The sequence below is a fragment of the Rhinoderma darwinii genome, chromosome 7 (genome assembly GCF_050947455.1).
Source record: "Rhinoderma darwinii isolate aRhiDar2 chromosome 7, aRhiDar2.hap1, whole genome shotgun sequence".
In the NCBI taxonomy this organism is placed as follows: domain Eukaryota; kingdom Metazoa; phylum Chordata; class Amphibia; order Anura; family Rhinodermatidae; genus Rhinoderma; species Rhinoderma darwinii.
In genome coordinates this window covers 43,651,369-43,678,810 of record NC_134693.1, presented here as the reverse complement: position 1 = coordinate 43,678,810, position 27,442 = coordinate 43,651,369, and the positions used below count along the sequence as shown (strand labels likewise).

The following is a 27,442-nucleotide window of genomic DNA, read 5'->3' as shown; positions in this document are numbered from 1 at the left end:
CTGTAGATGATGCCACACAGCTTCCCTGTAGATGATGCCACACAGCCTCCCAGTAGATGATGCCACACAGCCTCCCTGTAGATGATGCCACACAGCCCCGATCTAGATGATGCCACACAGCCCTACACACTCACCGATGCAGCGCCGCCTTCTGCTGTGGTCTCTAGTCTTCACCGGTTCTGCGAAGCCAGCGCGATTACATAACCACGTCGCCTTCGCACAACCTGTGAAGACTAGACACTATACCTGAAGACGGCGCTGCATCGGTTAGTGTGTAGGGCATTCAGCGTTATCGCGCCGCCGATAGCCAGCAAGGGAACCAATAGTTCCCTTGCCTCTTGAATCCCCATGTCACAGATCCGTTTTTAACGGTTGTTACATGTATTGACGACTGCTAAAAAATGATCCATAGACTTCTATGGGGGCCGTCTGGCAGTGAAAACGGCCAAAAATAGGACATGTCCTATTTTTTGATGGCCAATATTCAGGGGCCGTTAAAAAAACAGCCGTGCAAATACACCAATAGAACATCATTGTCCTGAAAACGGCTGTGTGACGGCCGTTCAAAAGACAGCAGTTATATGGCCGTTTTTCACTGTCGTGTGAATGTAGCCTTATAGTGCGTCAGCCAGAGATTACCCCATAACAGTAACAGCCATGGATGTCTGAACGGCACAGATGTCCTAACAGTATGTTAACAACAGATGCCCCCATAAAGCTGTGTTCACATCAGCGTTGCCCTTCCGTTGAGGGGTTCCGACTGAGGTTTCCATCGGGTTAACCCCTCAGCGGAGAGGCAAACTGAAACCTTAGCTTTTGTTTCCCTCACCATTGATCTCAATGGTGACGGACAAGTTGTTAAAGGTTTCCATTGTTTTGACGGAATCAGCCGACACAACCCTCATTAACCATTTTATTGAGAATAAAAAAAGCTGTGATCGAAGTAGTCCTCGAATCCGACGTAGTCTAACGACCAATCCTGTAAAAAAACACAAACACAAAAAAAAAAAATTAGTAACACATAAAAAAGCAAGGTAATTCTTATACTTACCTTTCCTAGTCCAGCGCCGGAGCCACAATATCAGCGAGCTGGGCCCTATATCTAAGCCTATCATATGTGATAAAGTCTGCTGAGCCAGTGTATCTAATCCAATCATGTGTGATACTGTCTGCTGAGCCAATGTATCTAATCCTATTCATAGCTATAGGGTCAGAGTGCTACAGATATGATGTCATATATATATATATATATATATACACACGCACACATTTTCTGGGGGGGAGGTGGACATATGTTAGTACAATACTTACTGCTGGGACCCTGTCTCTAAGTCTATCATGTGTGATACTGCCTGCTGGGGCCATGTATCTAAGGGTATGTTCACACGCACAAGTAAAAACGGCTTAAAATTACGGAGCCTCAGATTTTCAGCCGTATTTGTATCAGAAAAAGTTTTTTGAGGCTTTCTTTAGAGGCGTTTTTGCAGATGTTTTTCAATTGACCCTATGAAAAACAGCTGAAGAAGTGACATGCTCCTTCTTTTTCCGTGTTTTTTTATGCACCGTTTTTTAAAACAGCCTCATAAAAAAACACCCCGTCTGAACTAAAAGACGTTCTTTCCATTGATTTCAATGGGAAAGTGTTTGTCGGCGTATCAGTAGCGTTTTTCAAGGTGTATTTCGGTGTTTACGCCTGAATCACTGCGTCTGAACATACCCTTATTCATAAATCTACCGACGACATAATGCAATTTCCAACTTTTCATGTCAAAAATCATTTATTCCAGGGCAAAGGTGGAAACTATGGACTGAAACTGACCACGAAGAAAGGGCATGGCTGCAATTCCGTTGCATGAAAGTTTGCTTTTGGGAGGACTGGGACTCAATACTGCAACAAACGTAGCAGTAGGTTTATAAAAGATGTAATTTCCAAGCATGTACGTGACTATTGCTGGAGGTTAATAACACTAGGGGTAATACCTGTGAGGATGAACGTAAGACATGCAGGTAGGGCTCCAAAACTATGTCCCTGGGGCCGCGCCTGCGCAGTTTATACTAGGTACGTCACTTCATCCTGTCATCTCTATGGTATGGACGTACACGCTGTTACTTCCGGTCACATGTTCTGTGTGGAAAGCTGTAGCCTCCCAGAGTGTGACAGCCCTGAGCTCCGGGCGGAGCTACCACCCTCCCTTATCTCTTCAGCCCCTGTAACCATCATCACCCGGTGCCAACATCAACATGGATTTCAACGTGAAAAAATTAGCGGCCGATGCCGGCACCTTCCTTAGCCGTGCAGTGCAGGTAGGAGCGGGCGCAGCCTGTGCAGGGTGATGGTAGTTGTGTAAGGCCTGTGGTTAATGGGGATGAGAACACTGTGGCCTCCAGTGGACTGAGTAGAAGGAGGGGTTATTTTACTAAGTTTATGCCCTTTATATCATACATGTACATTAGCCTTTGCCCTGGCATTCTGGTTGGCATGATATATAACCGTGGGGATGAATGTTTACACTGCACAGGTCTAGGGGTGAAGATACAGATGTGTCACGCTCCATGATCAGACGTGTTACCGTACTTTGTCTGGGGCGCCTACTGATCACGCCCAGATACCTGTGTCGCCAGACCTGGGCATAGGTCCATTAATGTGATGTGCCATTACTTTACACCTGAAACATGGCGGACATGAGCGATCGGTTAGATTTATAATCTCACTGATGAGGGGCGGTTTATCGGCGTGGGTCATGTTATGCCGCAATAAAAGATTTTTCGACATGAGCGATGAGGACACATATCAGTGGATTGACACCAGGGATCCCACCCAAAATTACTGCTAAAACAATAAATAGTTTCATCAGATGTCTATACGTCCCTCTGTTACCGCTTATTTCTTTGGGGTTAGGGGATCTTAAAGGGGCATTCTGATAAAATACATTGATGGTGCTTCTCTAGGATATGCCATTAATGTCTGACCGCAAGGACCCCCCCCCCTATCCCTAGAACCGAAAGAGCACAGTGCTAGGTAAAGAGCAGCGCTCCCTCCTGACCCGCTGCGGTTTCTAGTATAAAACAACCATTTTCATCACCGGGCACGTTTATTCACTTTGTCACAGAACCCAAAGATCAGACCTAAGTGGCATTACTTAGATATAGGCTGTCAATGTTCTTTTAGAATATCCCTTTAAGGCATTGTTCACATCATATTTGTGAAATGTTTTTCGTATGCGCCGGGAAAGCTCCGCAGGTATCCAAAGTTTACTTTGCTACTATCTCCGGCAGCCCCATTGAAAGTGAATGGAGAGGTTGCTGAGCATGTGCAGTTCCGCTCCATTCTCATAGGGTGCTCCGGTACCCACGTTCTTGGGATGGGGGGGGGGGGCGTTCCTTGCGGTTGGACCCCCACTGATAATCATTATGAGAGAGCCCCTGTAAGTTAAAGCTGCATATTTGATCCATATTAGGGAGTTGCATTTTTGGAAATTCCCTAAGGCGGGATTCACACGACCGGGTCGCGTCCGAGCCCGAGTGCCGGCCGGTAAAATCGGCCATTCTGCCTGGCCGGTTTGCATAAAGTTATGCATCCGTGCCGGGCCGGGCAGATCCGGACAGTGACATCATTGGCAACTCCTGAAGGGGAATCCCCATGTGTTCGGGGATTCCGCTTCAGGAGTTTCCCCTGATGTCACTGCCCAGATATGGACAGAGACATCAAGCGCTCTGTCCAGGAGCGGAATCCCCGAACACACGGGGATTCCGCTCCTTCAAGGAGCTAAAGTGCGGCTAGCACATAGCAGAGCGGGGAGATACCTCCCCGCTCTGCTATAGTGGCGTCGCTACAGTAGTAGTAGCAGCAGCTGCTAGCGGCGCCATCAAAGGTGTCGCCGGGCCAGGGCGCTTTTAACTAGCAGGAGAAGGGAGCCAGCGCAGCGCTCCCTTCCACCTGCTGTACACCCCGGCCCTGCCACACCGTGTACAGCGATGCCATTCGTCAGAATGGCATCAACTCCTCCTCCTCACATGCACTCTGCGCTGTGAGGAGGAGGAGATAGAGCGCAAGAGCCGGAAAACCCGGCCGTCACTCGGGACACATCCCGGGGGCGGCCGGGTACCCGGGCGAAAATAGAGCATGTCCTATTTTTTGACGGGCGGTTTTCCCGGCCGTCAAAAAATCGACCGTGTGAATAGCCCCATTAGGGGTCTATTATTCCTAATGCAGCCGGGTGCCGGCCGATTTATGAACGTGTGAATGAGGCCTAAAACGTTAGTTTTCCTGGAATCACTCTCTACAAGCAGGATATAGTGACGTCGGTAAGGCTGGGTTCACATCTGCGTTCCTCTTTTCCGTCATCGGAACAAAAAACGGAAGTGACAGTCACTGCATGATGGACGCTTATGGCACCCGACGGAACCTATTGGGGGAATTAATAAAAAGTTGCAAAATATTCTATTTGAGGTGAAAGCTGCTACTTTTGGGCGTTTTGGAGCGCGCTCGTCAGTTATGTAAAAGGCCTGTGGCTTAACAAAAGGTGCGGGTCCCAGTGGTCCTACAGATTTACTATAATTTATGTAAGAAAAAAAATGGCATTAATTATAGCGGAAATCTATGCCAGCTCATAGATTTCACTCTGTGGGGCATAGCAAGGTGGGGGGGGGGGCGTGCCTTTTACCCCCTTCCCCATTGGACAATAAAATAAGATCTTTAAAAAAAAATAGAAACTAAGATATATATATATATATACATACACACATACAGTGGAGGAAATAAGTATTTGATCCCTTGCTGATTTTGTAAGTTTGCCCACTGTCAAAGACATGAACAGTCTAGAATTTTTAGGATAGGTTAATTTTACCAGTGAGAGATAGATTATATAAAAAAAACCTGAAAATCACATTGTCAAAATGATATATATTTATTTGCATTGTGCACAGAGAAATAAGTATTTGATCCCCTACCAACCATTAAGAGTTCAGCCTCCTCCAGACCAGTTACACGCTCCAAATCAACTTGGTGCCTGCATTAAAGACAGCTGTCTTACATGGTCACCTGTATAAAAGACTCCTGTCCACAGACTCAATTAATCAGTCTGACTCTAACCTCTACAACATGGGCAAGACCAAAGAGCTTTCTAAGGATGTCAGGGACAAGATCATAGACCTGCACAAGGCTGGAATGGGCTACAAAACCATAAGTAAGACGCTGGGTGAGAAGGAGACAACTGTTGGTGCAATAGTAAGAAAATGGAAGACATACAAAATGACTGTCAATCGACATCGATGTGGGGCTCCATGCAAAATCTCACCTCGTGGGGTATCCTTGATCCTGAGGAAGGTGAGAGCTCAGCCGAAAACTACGCGGGGGGAACTTGTTAATGATCTCAAGGCAGCTGGGACCACAGTCACCAAGAAAACCATTGGTAACACATTACACCGTAATGGATTAAAATCCTGCAGTGCCCGCAAGGTCCCCCTGCTCAAGAAGGCACATGTACAGGCCCGTCTGAAGTTTGCAAATTAAAATCTGGATGATTCTGAGAGTGATTGGGAGAAGGTGCTGTGGTCAGATGAGACTAAAATTGAGCTCTTTGGCATTAACTCAACTCGCCGTGTTTGGAGGAAGAGAAATGCTGCCTATGACCCAAAGAACACCGTCCCCACTGTCAAGCATGGAGGTGGAAACATTATGTTTTGGGGGTGTTTCTCTGCTAAGGGCACAGGACTACTTCACCGCATCAATGGGAGAATGGATGGAGCCATGTACCGTCAAATCCTGAGTAACAACCTCCTTCCCTCCACCAGGACATTAAAAATGGCTCGTGGCTGGGTCTTCCAGCACGACAATTACCCGAAACATACAGCCAAGGCAACAAAGGAGTGGCTCAAAAAGAAGCACATTAAGGTCATGGAGTGGCCTAGCCAGTCTCCAGACCTTAATACCATCAAACTTATGGAGGGAGCTGAAGATCCGAGTTGCCAAGCGACAGCCTCGAAATCTTAATGATTTACAGATGATCTGCAAAGAGGAGTGGGCCAAAATTCCATCTAACATGTGTGCAAACCTCATCAACTACAAAAAACGTCTGACTGCTGTGCGTGCCAACAAGGGTTTTGCCACCAAGTATTAAGTCTTGTTTGCCAAAGGGATCAAATACTTATTTCTCTGTGCACAATGCAAATAAATATATATAATTTTGACACTGATTTTCAGGTTTTTTTTTTTGTTTTTTTTTTTATATATATAATCTATCTCTCACTGGTAAAATTAACCTAGCCTAAAAATTCTAGACTGTTCATGTCTTTGACAGTGGGCAAACTTACAAAATCAGCAAGGGATCAAATACTTATTTCCTTCACTGTGTGTGTGTGTGTGTGTGTGTGTGTGTATGTGTGTGTGTATATATATATATATATATATATATATATATATATATATATATATTCACTGCTTTATTTGCTCTAGCAAGATGACCACCACATTACAGTAAGGCTATGTTCACACGCAGTGACCAAAAATGTCTCCAAATACGGAGCTGTTTTCAGGCGAAAAGAGCTCCTGATTTTCAGACGTTTTTGGAGCCACTCACGATTTTCGCAGCGTTTTTAACGGCCGTTTTTGGAGCGGTTTTCCATAGAGAATGAAAAACTGCTCAAAACGTCCCAAGAAGTGACATGCAATTCTTTTTCGCAGGCTTTTTTTTTTTTGCGCCGTATTTTGACAGCGACACGTAAAATAACACCTCGTGGGAACAGAACACCGTAAAACCCATTGAAAGCAATGGGCAGACGTTTGTAGGCGTAATGGAGCCATCCGTGTGCTGTCCGGATTTTGCGCATACGATTCTGTCCTGGGAAATCCGATCACGTGACCTTCCTCTAGGTGCAGACTACAAAATATGGATGACACGGAAACAACACGGCCCTAATATGTGGGCATAAGAAATGGTTGCGGACCCAAATACGGACACTAGAATCCGTAGTTTGCGGCCCGTGCAACAGTCGTGTGCATGAGGCCATAATAAAAGGAAACTATAATAATGCAAAGTTGGTAACGCTATTCAGGACGTGGGGAATGGCTGAATTACAATGTAAATAAAAAAACGTGTAAACCCAGAACAGTGAGTTAAAGGGCATATCCATCCAAAATGAAAGTGAAAGTGGGAACCGAGACCTAGTAACAACACGCACCCATAAATCGGAGTACAATGCAGGTAGACATTGATTTGTGGTGTACGTATCCTCTAGCTGGACATGGTAACATGTAGCTCACTGTAAGCGTCAGAGCTGCTCCTCTTTTTCTCCTCGTTACGTTGTGGTCGGGGATTGCTTATATTGCACTGCCCTAGACCCTGGGTAATATTTGGATATAGCTGGACAACACATAGAACCTGTCCTGAGAATGTGATTTGTAATCCTATTACTGTGTCATTCACTATAGCTGAGGTATCGGCAGCCATTTTTTCTCAGGATGCCAGCTGTGGGTGTCCCCTTCTCTTCCATTGTGTGAAATGCTTGTGGCACTGGAATGTAATTAAGGGACACGTGAAGCTAATAAACCGAATATTGTGCGTTCAGATGACTGTCATGTGATCATGTGTCTTGTGGTCCTAAGTGGTTAACTGATGAGAACAGACCAAGCTATTCAGGAAAACATGGAAGTAGAAAAGATAACGTCCGGCATTCGATACAGTGTAAAAGCAAGACTGGTGTAAATTTATAAGCATAGCGTAGGGAAGTTTTCAATGACCAAGAACCTTCGGTTTGAAACGCGTTAGCGTCCTGGAAAGCTTAACTTGTTCAACCGGATGAAATAAATATTTTGCTTTTATACTGTGGATCGAGTGTTATCTTTTTTTCTATTGCCCTAAATGCTACCGAAGCAGAGTACTTGTACGGAGCACTGACTGGAATTAAAGCGTGGTGTCTGGGAATACCAAGTGCATGGTGAGCAGACCGTATTTTTTATTTTATTTTTTTAAAAGCTATTCAGGATGTCTGACTTTTTTATACGTAATCTAACGTATTACATAAATTATTTAGGATGGTCCCACACGGGCGCAAGTCCTGGCCCGATCATAGAAATGCTGTAAGTTCACAACCTTGTAAAGAATAGAGGATGGAAATCACTGGTCATTTTCCCCCGACCACAGAGAAAAGCTTCTGTCCTGATAACCATCAGCGCGTTTCTCCTGTCTCTCTTTTCTCTCTCACGTATTTACAGAACTATATAGTCATGTGACCACGTAATTGTTGCATCCTGGGAATGGATGAAACGTCCCTGTATGTTAGTGATTTCATACAGCCATGAGTTACCGGGGACAGAGAAATAGTTTTAAATGCAACTATATTTGTAAGTCTTAACTCTGCAGACCGAGCAGGGGTGGAAGGCTTCTGCTGAAGCGTGATGCTTTTTAGCCACAGACAGAGCGGCCTTAAAGCCTATGTAAAAAAGAAAGGAAAAATCAATGTTTTATTGTATTTTAAACAAGTTTTCAATTGGGTTTTATTTAAAAAAAAAAAAAAATTGTGTTTTTTTGAGAGTTTCTATATATCCTGGATACATAGAAGCTGTATCTTGCGCTCACAGCTGAATCCGTCAGATCAGCGAGACTGACCGATTCGGTAAGCGCTGGTCAGGATCCAGCTATTATCGATCACATCCAAGTTCATGAACTCAGATGTGATGGATAATCTAGCTGGATCCTGCGTGTCTCTCAGTCACTGAAGCCATCGGCCCTGTTGACCTTGCGGATTCGACTGTGACTGCAAGATACAGCGTCTATGTATCCAGGATATATAGAAGCTGTATCTCAAAACGTAGCTTTTTTTTTTTTTTTTTTAAACCCAATTGAAACTGTGTGTGTGTGTGTGTGTGTGTGTATATATATATATATATATATATATATATATATATATATATATTGAAAGGTTTACATAGCCTTCAAGCCTTACCCCAAATATATTGTTCACCAGTGGAAAGTGATGAACTTCCCCAAGAATTATTTTTTTAAGTGTCTTTTTTACAATTGTTCTACGTGTCCCTTCACTACCATGGTTTTTGCATACATGTGAGCTATTTTGGGGTTGCAAAATTTACTCAATTCTCCTTCACTTCTAAATCTTCGACCATTTGTACCAGTCTTCTTACAGTTGTGACGTATCTTAGTTCAGGCCTCATGCACACAACCATAGTGTTTTTTTAATTTTTTTTTGTTTTTTTTTATTGTCCGCAAACGCGTATCCGTAGTCATCCACATATCTGGCACGCTGTCTGCAAATACGGTCCGTAGTGCATCTGTATTTACGGATCCGCAAAAAAAAAGGTAGGCTACAAATGATGTAACCAACATGTCCCAAGTCCTTGAAAAGGTCACATGATTGCTTAGGCACCATTTTTTTAAGGGGGAATTCCCTGCCGTCACATAGCAACACTTCCGCAATTACAGACTACGGTTGCACATCCATAGCCGTCTGTGTTTGTGCACCCACCCATAGACTTCTACGGGCGAGTCCGTGCCGCAATTGCGGACAGGAATAGAACATATTCTATATTTTGTGGATCATTTCTACAGCCTGGACACACATTCATAGCTGTAAGGAAAGGTATCCATGGCCTATAGAAATGAATGGGTCTTCAGATTATCCGTGATTACGCATAAAAACTACAGTCGTGTGTGACGCCTCAGGAGGTAAAAGTGCTAAAAATATTACATGCAGGGATCACATTTATGAACAAAGCATTTGACCTCCCCCTGTCAGTATGATTTGCACTTTTCAGACTTCCATTGTTTTTGGTTGTTTTTTTTACATTAAAATGGAGTTTTCCCACGAGGGACATTAATGACACATCCATAGGATATGTCCTAAATGTCAAATAGATGCTTGACACTGTTTTCGTAACTCCCGACCATAAAGTCAGGAAGTGGCCGGGAGTCAGCGATCGTAGACAAAGCTAGAACTGGGTTTAGGGGGCCCCGTTCTAGAGAAAGGTGCAGGTCCCAGAGGTGGGTCTCGGATCTATCTGACATTTATGACATCCCTCGTGGACAAACCCCCTTTAAGCAAGTTGTGTAATGTTCTTCTCACACATACAGTTTAGTTTCAATAATCCCCCCCCCCCCCAGACACTAAACTGCTCGCCCCCTTATATGAGGATGTATTCCAACCTGTTGCACTGATCGATAGGCAAAACTAAAAGAAAATGTATCCATCAAAGAAGAACAACTTGCAAAACTAGCACCAATACAATACTTTGGAGTTGAGATCAAGCTTGCTCCACCTGCTACGTCACCCATGAAGTGAACCCCGCAAATCTTGGGGCACATATAATCTTTGCATTCATTTTGATGTCTGCTGTGTTGTCCCGTTAGGTTGCCTGTACAGCAGTGCATTGAGCGCTCAGGAAGGTGAAGTGCTCTCCTGCAGCATCTGATATACCGAATTCTTTGCTTTTCATGGCTGACCACTTTATATAAAGTTGTAATGGCGGTTGTGGCCATAAGCTCTCAATCCCCTCTCAAACAAACTCCTAAGCTTTAGGATTGTATTTGTAATGTTAAAGGGGAACTCCAGCGAGTGCTTTGCTAGGCAGCACCCCAATGAGTTCAGGTGGCCCCCTAATAATGAAGAGGACCATGTAAAATCCAGAGCATAGGCATCTCCTAGACGCCTCTAGCAGCGGCTTCTCTTCCTGGAGAGGATGAAGGGGGGACAGAAATTTAGAGTTCTTGAAATCCAACATGCCTGATCTTTACTTTCTGGAGCCTGTCGGGCTGTTCTTCGTTATGTTAGATTGTTGGCCAATCTCATTGAAATGGGCGGGTTTGGCCAACTTTAATGTATATGGGCACCTTTTAGGCTTTAAAGGGGTATTCTGGTTTTTTGCAAATAATGTTCATTTCTTGTATAATGAAGTGTTATACTGTTTTCCAATATACGGTACTTTCTTGTATCCCTTCCTCATGGTTTTCAGGATCTAGGTTGAAAGGGTGCCCGTACACGTTGTGGCTCGGTGGTGGTAGTGTGCCATGCAGCTGAGATCCGTCATTCTTTACTTCCAGTGGATAAAATCTGTGCTGGTCATGTGATGGACCCACAGGTGCAGGGTATCCGAGATGGCCTTGTAACGAGTCATGCACCTGTGCGTCAGTCACGTGACCAAGACTGATTTTTATGCACTGCTAGTTTTCCATGAAGGCTGATATTGAATAACAGCAAGCAGAGATCTGAAAAAAACATGAGGAATGGATGCAGAAAGAATATTGGTAAATTGTATAACTTTTCTTTACACCAGGAATAAACTTTGTTTGCTGAAACTGGAATACCCCTTATAAGAAACACTATCAGACGATCATCCTAAAATAAAGTCTGTCGCCCCCCCCCCCCCCTTCCCAAAAGAAAATTAAAGATGTTCATTTTAGCACTTTTATCCCACACATTCCATCCATAGCGCTGGACAATGGACACGAGTACACGGGCATCAAGAGTGTTACAACAATCATTCCTCGCCATACCCTAGAAGAACCTTTATTCACCAGCTGTGATACAATATACAAATCTTCAGCATTGCTGTACATGGTTTGGGGTAAATTGTTGTTTTTTTTTACTAATACAGTGCAGTGATACTCGCCAGAGCGAATGTGTGTATTAATGGGGGAGTCGGGGTGAAGCCAAACTCTATTCAATGACCGTTGCAGCTTTACGTTATTTACGTGTGAAATAGAATCTGATTAAACCTTATTGTTTTCTTCTTCTGTCCATACCATTGAAGGGATGCTCAGACTGAGCCTTTATGAATGCTACATGAGTCACTGTTTATAGTGGTTGTTTTACTCCTCTTTACCTCTCTGCTCCTACAGTTTACAGAAGAGAAGCTTGGCCAGGCTGAGAAGACGGAGTTGGATGCCCACCTTGAGAACCTTCTCGCTAAGGCTGAAACCACCAAACAATGGACTGAGAAAATTATGAGGCAGACAGAAGTGTTATTGCAGCCAAATCCAAGTAAGGTGTTTACCACGCACTGGTGCACTTGCATAGATGGTCGACCAGTTAAGCGCCTTTTAGGCGGGCCAAATCTCAGGCAAACGCTGATCGTACCATTTTAAGAATGAAAACTTATCTTTGTCGGCAGCAGATCTCACTGTGTAAGCAGCGAGACGAGCTGCCGACATGATGATGTATGGGGATGAGCAATCAGCGTAACTACATAAGCCCGTGTGAAAGGAGCAAACGAGCGCCGATCAACAAGCTGTTTCGTTGATCGGTGCTCGTTTACAAGGCCCAGGACGGGTCGTGTAAGAGGACCTTTAGTTATGTAGAAGAACGGTTAATTCCTCTACTTATCAAACTATGTTCAAACTTGACCAGGGTTAAAAAAATAAATTAAAAAAAATGTCTGCTTTCTTTCCTAAAACACTGCTCTTTTTGTCCCTGGACTCTGTCTGGTATTTCAACTCCGCCCCATTCGAATGAATATATTTAATCTCAATGTTCTCAGCCCTTCCCAGGTCATTTTCACAGGGTTTTCAAAGAAGGTAAAATGAGGAGTTTTCATGGTGCCCACACACACTGGTGGAACAGTCTTACGCTGTGTGAACACGTGCTACCGACGTATATACTGAATGTGTCCTTAGACTTCTGCAGACCCGACTTATTCCTAAAGATTATCCTTTTGGCATACGCTTTTATTTTTTTGCTTTTTTTTATACTCTATCAAAAAGCATTGTCTTCTTCGCTTTTCAATACAAAGGGATCTGACATATAACGTGCTGGTCATGTGTTTTTATTTTATTTATTTTTTTACAATCTGAGTCAACGGGCAACATACGTAACATGAACTGCAAACGTTTGAGCAGGGCCTTCGCTCTCCCAGTGGTTGCTTTTGATAATGGACGCTAGTTCTTGATGATTCTTTCCCTGAACAGAATATTAGCAGCTTCTCGCCTTCAAGGGGTTTTCTGCTTTGGAAGGGTTCCTTGTCAAAAATCTGACCAGTGCCCCCTGCTGGGACCCCAGGGATCATCTGTAATCTGAAGGGGGGGGGGGGACCTGGAAGTTTAATTTCCCTGCTGCGCCACCACAGGGGAAAGTAAACATTACCCATTCATATCAATTGGTTTTCTGTGTAATAGAGGATAGGTCCTCCAGAGCGAGAGGCACTCCTTGTAACCGCCCTTCAGTCTAGCCAAAAGAAGATGATCCTGAACAGGCCCCCCCCCCTTCCCCCTATATAACTGAGAATTCCCTAACAGGATATATGATCATGGGTTTTCTAAACTGGACGACTTATTTAAAGCTAGAACATGGTTGTCGGAGTTACCATTGACCAACACAACTGATGAGTGTATTATGTGGTCTTTTAGCTATTTTGTACTTGCACATATCTTTCAAATAAGACTCATCCCTGATATATTTTAGGACAGGCTTGACAGGGGGATATATTTCTAGGATTCCATAGGAGTTGGAGATGTGATTGCTATAATTCAGGAACCTCGTTGCTATTTGATTTTTCAGGCTGTGTATGCCAATTTTTCTCTGGATGAGCCTTTTGCTGTACATAGCCCTCCACACGTATTCTTGGAAATTTCTTGTCACCTTAGCATTTTTGTTATAATATTTTGACAGATGTTAATTAATTAGTTCATTTTGCTGGTGACTTCCTCTGAAATTTCACCTTTTTGTTTTAAAAAAATCCACGGGCTTCTTTTTTTTTTTTTTAACAGGGACTTGAGGGAATAGGCTGTGTGTTTATCTGATAATGGCCGTCTTCCTGTGACCAAATCCCCCTTTTCCTTCCTGTTTGACCAGCTAGACTCTACTGGGATTTTAATATAATTTCTTGGAAAGACTGAAAATATTCTGATTGAGAAATAGTCTTCACTTGTGTGTTTTGAGGAATAAATAAGTTTATTTGTTTGTCTTTTGTAAAAAAAAATGTAGGCTGATATTTCTTTGATTATACGGATTAAAGGATCGCGTCACAGAAAGCTGACTGCATCAAAACTGGACAATCCGTGAAAAGCAGATGAATTCTTCCTCGTTCATCTTTTATATCTTCTATTCCTAATACCTGAAACACAACATATAAACCTTAGATTAAGATATAACTAGAGATTGATGCATAGGTGCTCTGTTGGGAATCTTGTGCTTATATAAAGATAGTACATTTACAGTAATTCCCTCATCTATACATGTTTAATGGATTTGATCCCTTCATAAAGGATAGCAATTTGAGGAAATACAGTAAGGCTATTGGTATCTGAAGAATAGGGAGAAATTCCTGAACAAGTCCGGGTTATATTTGGCATTGACAGAGGTGGAAAACTTTAGTAAGCCTGTCGCACAACTTGAGATGCCACATACTTAGGCGCCATGCACACTACCGTGAAAAAAAAAAATCTCCGTAGTACGGTCCTCCATTACGGACCCATTCAGTTCTATTGGTTGCGGACACCTTTCCGTATCGCTACGGATAGATGTCCGTGTCGTAGAAATGTGCCAGGAATTATGGAGCATGTCCTACTTTTCGTATTTTACGGGTCGTTCTCCCATACTTCGTATGGGAGAACTGCCCGAAAACGCGGGCTGCGGCCGTTGCCGTCCGTGCCTATAATCGCGGGCTGTGATTACGGGCACGGCTGTGTGCATAAGGTCTTATTTTACTACACAAACCAAAAAAGCATTTGTGCCGCAAACCACGGTGGTTGCCCCCCCCCCCCCCCCCCCCCAATAAAATTAGTACAGAAAAGTGTCATAATTGTATAGATAAAACTCCTCCATTGTGTTTCTGCATATGACCATGCATGTCCTATTCTAACTGGCACAGAAGGCACCAGTGAGTATTCTTGCTACTGCTCCTCTGAATTGTCTGGTCACTCACCCTCCTAAAATGCTGAATTTTGATGTTATTAATTCCGTAATATACAAGTAAAGGGTCACTGCAGGAGTGTTATTGACAGGTGAAATCTGACTGGTTGCTATGGACAGCTCTGACAAACCGTTTTATGCACGAGACCTGGAGTATTTTAAATTTAAAGTGTAGCTATCTTTTTTTTTTTTTTTTCCTTTTTGGCATAAATCCATAGTATACGTGAATATATAAAAACGTAACATCTTCCTCACCTCCCAAATACCTGTAGTTCCCCTTTCGTCCTTTGCAGGCTCTTTAAATATTCAGAAACCTGCTTAGTCCCCAAATCCATCTGTGGTAATAGAGTTAAGGTGGTCATACACATTAGATGTACGTCGGCTGAACACACCGATATCGGCAAGACTGGTGCCCATTTCCAGAGAAATGGCTTTGCATGTCGATCTCTCTTCTTTCTCAGGATTGGCCGGGGTTCCTGTGGTTGGATCTCTCCGATCACACTTTATGATCACATCTAGTAAGGCTTCATATTCTTGTGTTGTGATCATGATTTCGTTTGACAATACTTGTGCCTGCCGTTTTAGAATACATGTAGTACAGTCTAACCAGTAATTGATTGAAAAATGAGTTTGTTATATTCTCATTGTCCATTAATGTCTTTTGCAGAAACAACATCATAAGCTTGTGATACTTTATAAACTGACACTTCTCCTTCCTTTGTTTTCTAAGACGCCAGGATAGAAGAGTTTGTCTATGAGAAACTTGATAGAAAAGCACCAAGTCGCTTGAATAATCAGGAGCAGTTGTCTCAGTATATGATTGATTCGGGGAGTGAGTTTGGTCCAGGAACCGCATACGGTGAGTGTCTGCCATGGCTTTAGCTGAAGAATGAGCAGAGTCCCACACAACATATGGTAACATTGTTGGGTGTTTCCGTTTCATTGGCAAATTCCTTATCCTTAAGATTAAATAGAATTTTGTACTTCTCATTTTGATCCTTTTTAAGAACATTTTCTCCAGAATATTACTCGTCCATCAAGAGAATTACACCCGCATCGCACGGTTTATGCATAACCATTCCTGATGTATAATAACTATTACAAATTATTTTCGGTGAGAATATTTGCTCTAAAATAATGAGAACATGAATTGTGCGTTTTTATCGGACATTTTATGTGTGCGGTCAGTACTCCAGATGGTTAAATTACGCCTCTGACTGGACCGTAATAGTACAAACCAGAACAAAACAAGACCCTAATATGCTTATGTTTAATTATACGGTGGGCTCTTCTACCATCACCTGATACGTAAAGGTTCACCCAACTAAGAGCCCCAACAGGCGATGGTTAGGCTTCAAAATCATTTACATTGTAGCTCTCCAGCAGATGACAGGTTGCACGTTGAAATCGGTGGAGCTATATTGTTTTCTATAGAAACTCCGGGCCTCCAGTGCCAAGGCTAGAGGGGTCTAGAATAGAGGTCCCCATTTTAGTAATTAAACATACTTAATAGGGCATATGAGAAGTTAAAAATCTACCTTAACTAGGATTAAATACAGGAGACATTCTTTAAGTATGTTATGTTTGTTCTATGGCAGCCATATTGAATGGGAGTTACTTGACAGAGAAATGTCATCGACTATTACAGTCTCCAGGAACTGATGGCGTACAACCCCACCCCCCCCCCTCCCTCAGAAACCAGATAGTGACCGGGAATATGCATGCAGAGCCTTATGTGTATATGGTGTTACTAATCCTGACTAATCTCCTGGCCTCTAATGATGAGATCACTCTGTTTGTTATGTCCCAGTCTACACAGCACAGTGACACCTCTAGCGTTAAACTAGAATATTTAAATATGCCAGTCTTGGTACCCGATCTATCTACAATGGAGTGTGACTCGATCGTTTTGTAAATGGCTGGAGTTTCTTCAATTGTATCAAATCCACACTTGAGTTTACACATCAATGCAGTTTGTGGTTTACATTGCAGGGTTTTCTTTAAATATTTTCTTTACTACATATTTGCGCTATTGGCTTCTGTCCGGGATCCTGGTATCTTTTACGTTAATACTAGTGCGTTCTGCAGCGCTCTTCTTGAAGTCAAAAATACCAGAACCCTGATGGACCTCATTTAAGTCCAGCAAAGCTGTCATGGCACTGTTCTAAAAGGAAGGAATGTCACTAGTGTGAACAAAGCCTACATTAGATAGCTTTGCAATTCCATGCTTACTTCGTATGATTTCAGCCATATATTACATCATAGTTGGCTTTAGCCTCAAAATTTATAAATGTGTTACGTAGGAAGTCTGATTATTTAGGGGTGAGATTGCCAGCTGAGGAAGTGTTTGTTTTGTATGTGACTGCTGACTGCGATCAGAAACGTTCAAGCTATAGCCTTGCTAAAATGTTTTTCATTAAATCTGGGGTCTGAAGGACTTGCACTGGGTAATGGCTATTGCAGGTGCAGAAGTAGTCGATGCCTTGGTACCTTAGAGGGCCCAAAGACCCAAGGCAGGAGGCCCATTTGCACATCTTGCATTCTAGCCCAGTCAAGTTACTCCTCTGGGCATGCATGTATATTGGCATCGGACAGTGTATAAAGTGGTTGTTTTATTAGGGCAAATGGGGGTTGGTCCCCTAATCGGAACTTCACTGTATTACCCAGAAAAGTGAGATGCTGCAAAGAGCTGGAGTCCAGACATGCCAAATGATTTCTTTGGGCAATGTGTGACGCCTCATTTCTCCTGGAGATGAGCTCGGCCGAGTGTGCGTGTTTATTTCAATGGGGAGAGCGGGATAAGCCGTTGCCAGAAGTCTCTTATCTTCCATAGGAACAAATTAATTCTTATTTGATTTGTACATGACCAATCCCTCTTTCCCCTGATATCTGCTGTGGGGGGCCACCGCACACATAAGATCACTGGCTGATCCTGCCAAAACTGTATATAGGGGTTGTCCAAATTGGATACCTTCTTTCAAGTGCAAAATGAGCAGTTGTAATACAGGGCTCTACTTTCACCCCACAAGATCCAAATTCTGCACACAAAAGCCAGTAAGACATTGAATCCCTTACCATAACTTGTAATGACACTTGGTTATTTAATGAGTGCAATACTCCAAAATGTTTGCTTGTATGTGCTTTTCTATAAGGGTTCCCCATATACTGGCATTACATTCATTTTCTATTCGATTCTTCTAGTTCTTATTTTCTGAGGGTGACGGTTTCTTTGTGTTTCAGGAAATGCTCTCATTAAATGTGGGGAAACCCAGAAGCGAATAGGAGGAGCTCACCGGGAACTTGTACAGACTGGAGCCATTAACTTTCTCACTCCCTTGAGGAATTTTATAGAAGGAGATTATAAAACTATATCTGTAAGTATAGAATAGACTGCAGGGAAGATGATGTTCCTGCAGAATTCACCCAATGACTCAATGAACAACCTATTCCTGTAGAACAAGTTCTTAAAGCAAAGTATAAAATAATATGGGTTTCTTGTGAAAAAGGGCTGTTCACAGTGTCTATCAGGAAATTTTAAAGGGGTTTTCTAACAAACACATATATCGCCTATGGATAAGGGATACATGTGTGTTAGCTGGGGGTCCGACCCCTGGCGATGAGGAGAATGGGGGATCAAAATTCCCCCTAAGTGCTTCATGAGACTGGAGCCCTGGTGCGCATTCTCGACCAGCGATCCATTAATTTCTATGGAGCTCCTGGAGACAGCGGTCCAGGAAGTCCCATAGGAATGAATGAATTCAGCAGCCCCCTACTCTGACTGATGGGGGGGGGGGGGGCAGACTTCCCGTCTTATAACGTCCACATGTCCGAATAGGGCACATGGCAAGGGGATGTATTGAACGTCAATCACTTTGGGACAGTGAAGATTTTCTTTGTGTAGTGACATTTCCAGTTGTTAAAGAGGCTCTGTCACCACATAAGTGCCCTATCTCCTACATAAGGAGATCGGCGTTATAATGTAGGTGACAGTAGTGCTTTTTAATTAAAAAAACAATCTATTTTCACCACTTTATTAGCGATTTTTAGATTTATGCTAATGAGTTGCTTAATGCCCGACTGGGCGTGTTTTTACTTTCGACCAAGTGGGCGTTGTACAGAGGAGTGTATGATGCTGACCAATCAGCGTCATTCACTCCTCTCCATTCATTTAGACAGCGCATAGGGATCCTTTTAGATCGCTATGTGCTGTCTTATACTGACACATTGACGATACTGAAGTGTTTAGACAGCGAATAGACATTCCACGGGATGTCTATTCACAATCTCTGCACTACGTTACTCTGTCTGTGGTAGTTACAGCAGAGGAAGCGTGATCTCTTTGTAACCTGTCATTTACCGCGTAATGTCACGAGATTACGCTTCCTCTGCTGTAACTACCACAGACAGAGTAATGAAGTACAGAGATTGTGAATAGACATCCCGTGGAATGTCTATTCACTGTCTAAACACTTCAGTATTGTTAATGTCTTCGTATAAGACAGCACATAGCGATCTAAAAGGACCCCTATGTGCTGAGTAAATGAATGGAGAGGAGTGCATGAGGCTGATTGGTCAGCATCATACACTCCCCTGTGCAACGCCCACTTGGTCTAAAGTAAAAATACGCCCACTTGCGCATTCAGCAACTCATTAGCATAAATCTAAAATCGCTAATAAAGTGGTGAAAATAGATTGTTTTTTAAATAAAAAACACTGCTGTCACCTATATTATAGTGCCGATCTCCTTATATATGAGACAGGGCACTTATAATGTGGTGACAGAGCCTCTTTAAATGCAGTTATTCAGGAGCTGTAACATGTGAAGTCATTGGTGGTTTTTAGGGCTTTGTGTTTTTAGTTTTACTTTTACTAGATTTGATATTGAAGTAAGGTAATCAAATATTCTATTATTTAACATTTACATGGTGCGTTGTCAAACACACACATTCTACACAACTCCCAGCATGCCTTGGCAGTCTGCTGCTGTCAGAGTTTACTGGGAGTTGTAGTTCAAATTCTAGCTGTGGAGCTACAGGTTGTTAAAAAGATGTCCGGCAACCTTATTGTATGTATTTCTTAAAAATGTGGTCTGGCATGTAACTATATTTGCTGTGAGAAAACGCAATGATTTCCCCTCTGACCGCTCTATTTCTTTACACATTGCAATTTTTGGACTTTAGTGAAAACTTACATACTGCTGCGCTGCAGAATCAAATGATTCTTGCTATAAACTGTTTGTCATCAGTTTTTTTTTTTTTTCTCATTCCTATTTCTCATGTTGCCTATTGAGCTATTATGCAACAGATGTAGTAATGTTGCTCCTTCAATTTTCATTTTCCGCAGAGAGAACGGAAACTGTTGCAGAATAAGAGGTTGGATTTGGATGCTGCAAAGACCCGATTGAAAAAAGCCAAAGTGGCAGAAGCCAGAGCCTCAGTAAGTAGATACGATGCCAAATGAGTGGGGGAAAAAAAAAAACCCGTCACTCCTGCTCTCTGTGGTTAACTCGACTGAATAGCTGACCTGACAACATGTGCTCTTTGTGGTAAACAATTGGAACGTCCCAGATTCCAGTTACATAGACTCAGTCTTCTGTGTGCATGAAATTGTGACGAAAAGGCCTATGCTGACAATGTATAGCAGAGCGAGGGAAGTAGTAAGGATCCAACTAGTAGGAACAATGCATATGGAGTGTGTATATGGAGATTTTCTCCCCTAGTGGCAATGCTTCTAGATGGCAATACCTTTCTACGTACAGAGTCGGATGAAGCAAGGCATGATTTGTTTTCCTGTTGGATTCGTTCCTCATCTAAAAGAAAAATGTCAGTATGAAATCTGAGGTATAATAGAGGGCTCCTGCACTTCTATGACAGCCCTGTTATGGCTTTGTACAATATGGAGCCGTAATACGATCATGTGCATTAGCCCAAATGCTGCAGTAGTCGTGTGGTGAACACACAGGCCCAAGGCACATTCCAGGAGAGAGCTCTGATGAATGCACTGTAACGAGCCATGCATCTGTGTAATCATCACATGACCAGGATCAGATTTTCATCCTATGGAAGTAAATAATAAAGATTTTTGTTCAAAGAATAAAGGCATAGATGCTTTTCCCACCATAGACTTTTATGGCATATTGAGTGGAAGTGTGAACATGGCCTAAAAGTTGATTTTGTCCAGCAAAACCTCCCCACCGTGCACAGTGTTTATTGGAAGATTGAATATTTTTTGCAACTGCTGTCGTTTCAGGTTATTCATTGGTGTACAATAAGCTTCTCCCCTCTATATGCCAGCAGGGTGATGTTATTTGGCATTTTTAAGGGTCCAGTAAAGTCATGCCAGTCAATATAGCTTATTTTGTTGTCTCAGCATTTTTAATATTTTGGCCTTACTAGTACGTCAGGGATTATTTGCATGTCTGTGTTTATGGTTTTCGTGTTTTTGTGTTTGCAAAAATTAATATTGGATTCAGAGAAAGGAAAGGAAATGTATGCAAAAGTCTGTAAATAACTGCGCATGTTTGACGAAAAGAAAATGGGGATGTCGGGGGAATGTCCAGCTTTAAACATCATGTTACAGTTTTTAGAGCTACTTTGCAAATCCATATCGTTCGTTTTTTTTTGCTGTGTTCTAGCTCGGAGCTGTATTCACAATTCTGCTGGTCATTAGGGGAAAAAGTCTAGAAGTTTGTTGACCGTCCTCCACCTACTAGCTTAGCTGAGCTTCTAGAATGAAAACTTCCTAGTTCAGTTTATCATGCATTTCTGGGTTTTGAAGACCCCTCTTCCCTGAATGACATATGGTGTTGAGCCAAATTGAATATTAAGAGGGAAAAAAAATATTATTCAGTATATGACCTACTGTGATGGGTTTTATCCTGGTATAGACTTGGTATCAAGTTCCAGTAATGCTATGGTGCCACTCGTGCATAATAGTTCTGCAACTGCCAACAGTGAGGGATCCACATGAAGGAGACTTGAGTGCCATATTAGTTACTGGTTGGGAAACACAGAAGGAGACTGCGCTGCAGTAGCAGATCCAGCCATACACCCATACACGTGAGCCGCCATGCCTGGGTAAACAACGAAGGGGACATGTCTCTTACTGGAGTGCCACTGTCCCTTCTGCTGCTCCGTCGTGGTCCCGAGGCCCCCATTCTAAGGATAGGCTATCCATGTTTAATTCTTAAACTACTTTGACTATACAACGATTTGGACATTTTCTTGTATTCACTGAATGGTATTTGGTTTTTTAGTCACCCAGTCATGGAGTTATTTTGAGTGTTCTTTTGTCATTTTGTCAGTAAACTGACTCACTGGCTGTTGTACCTTCCAGATGTAGGTGGAATTATAATAAAGTTCCTTGAAATACCTTGACTACACAGGTCATCTCCATTCGACTAATTATTCTAAATTGTATGTTTCAGTGATGAGTTAGGCCCAGTTCACACTGAGTTTTTTTGACGCGGAAAACGTGCCAAAAAATGTCCGAAAATGCCTCCCATTGATTTCAACGGGAGGCGGACGCATTTTTTTCCCCCTCGAGTGGAAAAAAACACTTGCGGGGAAAAAGAAGCGACATGCCCTATCTTTGGGTGTTTACGCCTCTGACCTCCCATTGACATTAATGGGAGGCAGAGTAAACGTATTACGTGTTTTTTTTTTTTTTTTGCCCGTGGCGTTCAATGGGCGCGAACGGAAAATGCAGCAAACGGCGTGCAGGCAGATCAAAATCTGCCTCAAAAGTCCAAACGGAATTTTGAGGCAGAATTTTCTGCCTGCAAAAAACTCTGTGTGAACTCCGCCTTAGAGGTTGTGTCATAGTAATGGAGTTGTATGGAAAGATATTTTATTATTTTGTTTTTTTTGTTGTGATCTACATTCATTACCATTATTATAGAGCTTTTATATAAACATATTTATAAGATTGCTGTGCCACAGGTAACGAAAGCTAATGTGGCCGCTTTGACCCACAGTTTGCCGGGACATGACATTCGAGAAAAATCCATCAAATTCCGATTTTTGGTGACTATTGCGGTCGCGGCAGCCTGGGAGTTGCAATGCGGCCACATTCATGGCGATGCAGGCAGGGGGACATGGCGAGCACTGCTTGTGCGACCTGTGGCCAAAGTCGCCGTGTAATCTTGTGGATAGGTCATCAGTATGAAAAACAACCCCCAAAATGGACAACCCCTTTTAAAAAGGCATATATGTGTGAGGGAGCTAGTTTATCTCGCTGATGAATATGTTGCTTCTCCAATACTATCCCTTCCACTGCCCTGTTCTTTATACAGAGTGAACGCCAGGCTTTGATTTACTGTTGTCTCTTGTAGAAAGGTGGATTACCTTTTTAATAGAAGGTTATTAAATGGGAAAATTACTTTCCTTTTAGTGTTGGGCCTCATACACATGGCAGAGCCCCGTGCACGGAGGCCTTATGGCTCCTTAGTATGAAGACTTACTGCCTCCATATGTTGCCGTGCTGGCTCCATTGGGTGCCATATGTACTAAGTTATTCTTCTAGGGGAGAATACCTCTGTACATATAGATGAAGCCTCTGTATGAGATCAGTACAGTGATATGTGAGTCCTTCAAATATAAAATGGAAATTGTATACACCCCAACTCCTCCACTGGAACAGGGGAAAAAGCATTTTGTTACTGTGGATACAGAACAAGCCGTTTGCTGCACAGCAGTATTTAGTGGGCCGAAATGAATAAGCAAGACTTTTTTTTTTTCCTTATGCTTTGACAACAGGGTTGCACACTGGCAATGTTAAGAGGGTAAATACGGTGGCTCGGCTTACCTGTGTGATGGGACTGATTGTAATGCCTTTCTCTACTACTAGTAAAATGAATAGATCCTTACCTTACTGTCCTTTTTGTTTTTTGTCTTTTGTGTGTGTGTGCACTTAAGCAATTAGACACATCTGAGCCTGAGCGGGATGCCAGCTTTATGGTAAATTTGTCTTACATGCTCAGCGTGTTGCATGGAAAGTGGCTACAGGTTTGTTGGCCTCCCTTCACCACTTTGTTTGATTTACCGTGCTTTCTCTTGCAGTGTAATGGCCTAGTTCAGTCTCCCCTGGAAAGTCACGCAGTTCGAAATACTATTTAAACCGAATTCTAGGCCAATGTAAATAGCTATATCCATATGTAATCTGATTCATTGCCAATTGACTCGTTTGAACTTTGCACTATATGTTTTGATACACAATACGCCGGGCCTGTCTTCTTATATGTGGAGTGTATACTCTCCATCATCTCAGTGCACTGCAAGAGAACTCACATTCATCGTCCTACCTGTAGATAAAACAATTCTCCACAATTAGTCTAGATTTGTTGTATTTTATATATACCATGTGTTTTCCATTTTATGTGGGCAATCCCTCTGTTCCATAGATCAACCCTCTCATGTCTGCAGGAGAATGTCTTGCCTTCTAAACCAGTGGTCTGGGAAATTCAGTTTTTGTGACACTACAACCTGGGCTGTTATGGTGGGAGTTGTAGTGACTCATCTGCTGAAGAGCCCTATGGTATGTTAAGCTGTTTACCATGTGTGTATCTTTTATCTCGCTGCTCTGTATAATGACTGTACTGCAAGCTGCAGCATCACTCCCCATACTGCTATAGGACGACCTTCACGACGCCGTGCAGAAGGGACCTGATGACCGAGACAAGTACTTTTAAATGACTACATATGCTCTTAAATGTTCACAAGTGTCCAACCTCTTTGTTATTGTGTATGATCAAGTATTCTACTTACAGCTACAGAACTGCTAAAAAGTTTATAGCATCATTCCACGTGTTAAAACAAATTGTGCAGCCTGAAAGTTGCTACCATTCATCTTAATGACCTAAATAAGTGGAGTGAGGGTGCCCGTACATGTAGCGGTACTGTGCCACGTGGCCAAGAACCATGTGACAAAACCGCGTGAGCTTTACCGCAAATTACCACGGTGCAGTTTTTGGCTGTACAGGTGACACACGTGGCCGTGTGACAATACTACTGTGTGTACGAGCACACTGACGCATGACTACAGGATCAGACTACACTGGGTTTGTTTGTGGTCTGTAACCATGGAGACACATAGATCTGCATAGGAGTTGTAGACCCGGACAGTAGGATGTTTTTTTGGAAATCAAGACCGTTGCTTCATTTGTTTGTTTTTTATTTTAGATTCATTGGAGCAATACAAAATGGTTGCAAAGTGCATACACATGCTCTGAATGGCATGTTGTACATTTAGAATGAATCAATCAAACCCCCAGTTTGCATATTTATCCTGGGTGTTGCACTGTCGTCTAACTTCCTAATATATTTTAGTAGATCCATGACCCTGATTTGAATATTAGCCCTTTACAGCTTTTCTTAAAGGAACACTAAACATATACAAAAAATATTTTCATATTTTTTCTTTGAACCTAGGGCCAGACACAGTGCATAGTGCAATTAATGCTGAGAAATATATAAGGAGATCATCCATTTCTCATCAGAATGCTGTGTCTGGCTATAAGACAACTGGCTTGAGCAGGAGCCTTCCTCTGCTCTGTCTGCAGTAGGACACTGATAAGCTCTTTCACCAGCCAGAAATGGAATAGATCAGCATACCAACATGCTGGTAAAAACACAATACACGCCCAGTTGGTAAAAACACAATATACGCCCAGTTGTCAATTGAAAAGCTCATTTGCATAAATATAAAATTGCTCATAACTTGGCCAAAAATGCTCGTTTTAAAAAATAAAAAAACGTTACTCTTATCTCCATTGCAGCGCCGATCTGCTGCAATAGGAGATAGGGGTTGCAAAATCTGGTGACAGAGCCTCTTTAAAGAGGCTCTGTCACCAGATTATCAAATCCCTATCTCCTATTGAATCTGATCGGCGCTGTAATGTAGATAACCGCAAAGTTGTTTTTTTTTTTTTTTTTTAACTATCATTTTTGCCCAAGTTATGAGCAATTTTATATTTATGCAAATGAGCTTTTCAATTGACAACTGGGCGTGTATTGTGTTTTTACCAACTGGGCGTGTATTGTGTTTTTACCAACTGGGCGTTGTGAATAGAAGTGTATGACGCTGACAAATCCGCAGCATGCACTTCTCATCGTTCCCATCCAGCTTCTTTCGCTGCAGACATACAGCGTGACGTCACCCACAGGTCCTTCGACCTTGGCGTCGGACAGAGAAGATACATGGGCTCCAGCCGTCCGAGAAGGTAATCTGCTCGTCTCTAGGGAGTTAAGTATGCTTACATGCACACGGTGATGGTGCTGCAGATTGAAGTGTACCATCTGACGCCTGGAGCCTATGTGTCTTCTCTCTTCCGACGCCAAGTTTGAAGGACCTGTGGGTGACGTCATGCTGTGTTGTCTGTAGTGACATCGGCTGGGTGGGAACGATGAGGTCACCCAGAGGTCCTTCAACCTTGGCACAATCTAAAGGGTGCACTATCTATAAGGGGGGCTGTGTGGGGCACCAGGTGCCACACACAGCCCCCCTTATAGATAGTGCACCCTTTAGATTGTGCCATACAGCCCCCTGTAGACCGTGTCACACCCCACTTGTAGATAGCACCTCTCCTCCCCCTTGTAGATAGTGCCACACACAGACCCCTGTAGATAGCGCCACAGCCCTCCCCATTGTAAATGGTGCCATACAGCCCGTTAGTAGATATTGCCACACAGCCCCACCCACCAAAAAAATATATATTGCACTTACCTTGCCCCGTTCTTGCGACAGACGGAGCACTGCACAGGCTCTGGTCTGGCCACCTGCACAGACGTCACCACGCCGGTAGCGATGGAGCCGGACAGAGTACACCACGGTGCATGCCCAAGTAGTACAAGGCAATGGCGCAAAGTTGTATCAGCCAGGGGGATGTCAATCAAACATGGAAAGGTGGGTTTGTAGGCAGGATGATGTGACTGCAGGATAGCGGCACCGAACCATGACCCTTTAATGAGTAATTGGCATATAGTGTGCGTCGTTTTAAAAGTTGATTTTATAGATTTTGCTGCATTTGAAAAAAACGTAAGTTTGGAAATATTGTCAGGTCATGTGTAATCCGCATGGTGGCGGTTCAGGGGGTTAAACTACCTGACAGGTTCCCATTAAATATACAATGAATTGAAAACAATTCCATCTGCTCTGCAATTTTGCTATTATAAATATATTCTATATGATTACAGCTTCAGAGCCAAGCTCAGTACATATATACATCACCCAGAACCAAGCTAGTTACACATATACAGCCCCAGTACCAAGCTCCGTACATATATACAGCCCCAGAACAAATACAGCTCAATTTAGGGCAACCCCTGCTGTATAGGTTTGTACGGCGTAAAACTACAGCTCCCAGCATGGCCCGAACAATGGTAAGAATATGCTGGGAGATGTTTCACACTAAAAAAAATAATCATATCAAACCACGCAAACAAACGTTTGAACAGAACATTTCAACAAAATGAAACAAAACGTGTATACAGGTGCAAGAAGGCCTGTGACTACAAATTTATACAGCACACAAGAAAATGGCGACAGCACACTGCAGATACTAATGCCACCTAAGCCACTAAATATAAAT

At 42.8% G+C, this 27,442-nt stretch overlaps 1 protein-coding gene and 1 long non-coding RNA gene across 5 annotated transcripts in view; one reads left to right on the top strand and one right to left on the bottom strand.

Annotated features, from left to right (window-relative positions):
* Positions 1-899: 899 nt before the first annotated feature.
* On the bottom strand, positions 900-2,080 carry LOC142657836 (uncharacterized). The gene is made up of 2 exons (XR_012849986.1): positions 1,981-2,080; positions 900-979 (listed from the first exon to the last, which is right to left on the bottom strand). It is a non-coding gene; the product is annotated as an uncharacterized LOC142657836 (long non-coding RNA).
* Positions 2,081-2,092: 12 nt separating this feature from the next.
* Positions 2,093-27,442, top strand: part of SH3GLB1 (SH3 domain containing GRB2 like, endophilin B1) — a 38,903-nt gene continuing 13,553 nt past the window's right edge. Inside the window, exons 1-6 of one of the 4 annotated variants that reach the window (XM_075833265.1) lie at positions 2,093-2,304; positions 11,850-11,991; positions 15,587-15,715; positions 18,097-18,230; positions 20,200-20,292; positions 23,772-23,861. In XM_075833265.1, coding sequence (XP_075689380.1) covers positions 2,242-2,304; positions 11,850-11,991; positions 15,587-15,715; positions 18,097-18,230; positions 20,200-20,292; positions 23,772-23,861 — 651 coding nt within the window. In that variant the 5' untranslated portion in view covers positions 2,093-2,241. The remainder of the gene's footprint in view (positions 2,305-11,849; positions 11,992-15,586; positions 15,716-18,096; positions 18,231-20,199; positions 20,293-23,771; positions 23,862-27,442) is intronic. The other 3 variants (XM_075833266.1, XM_075833267.1, XM_075833268.1) reach the window with 3 other exon arrangements.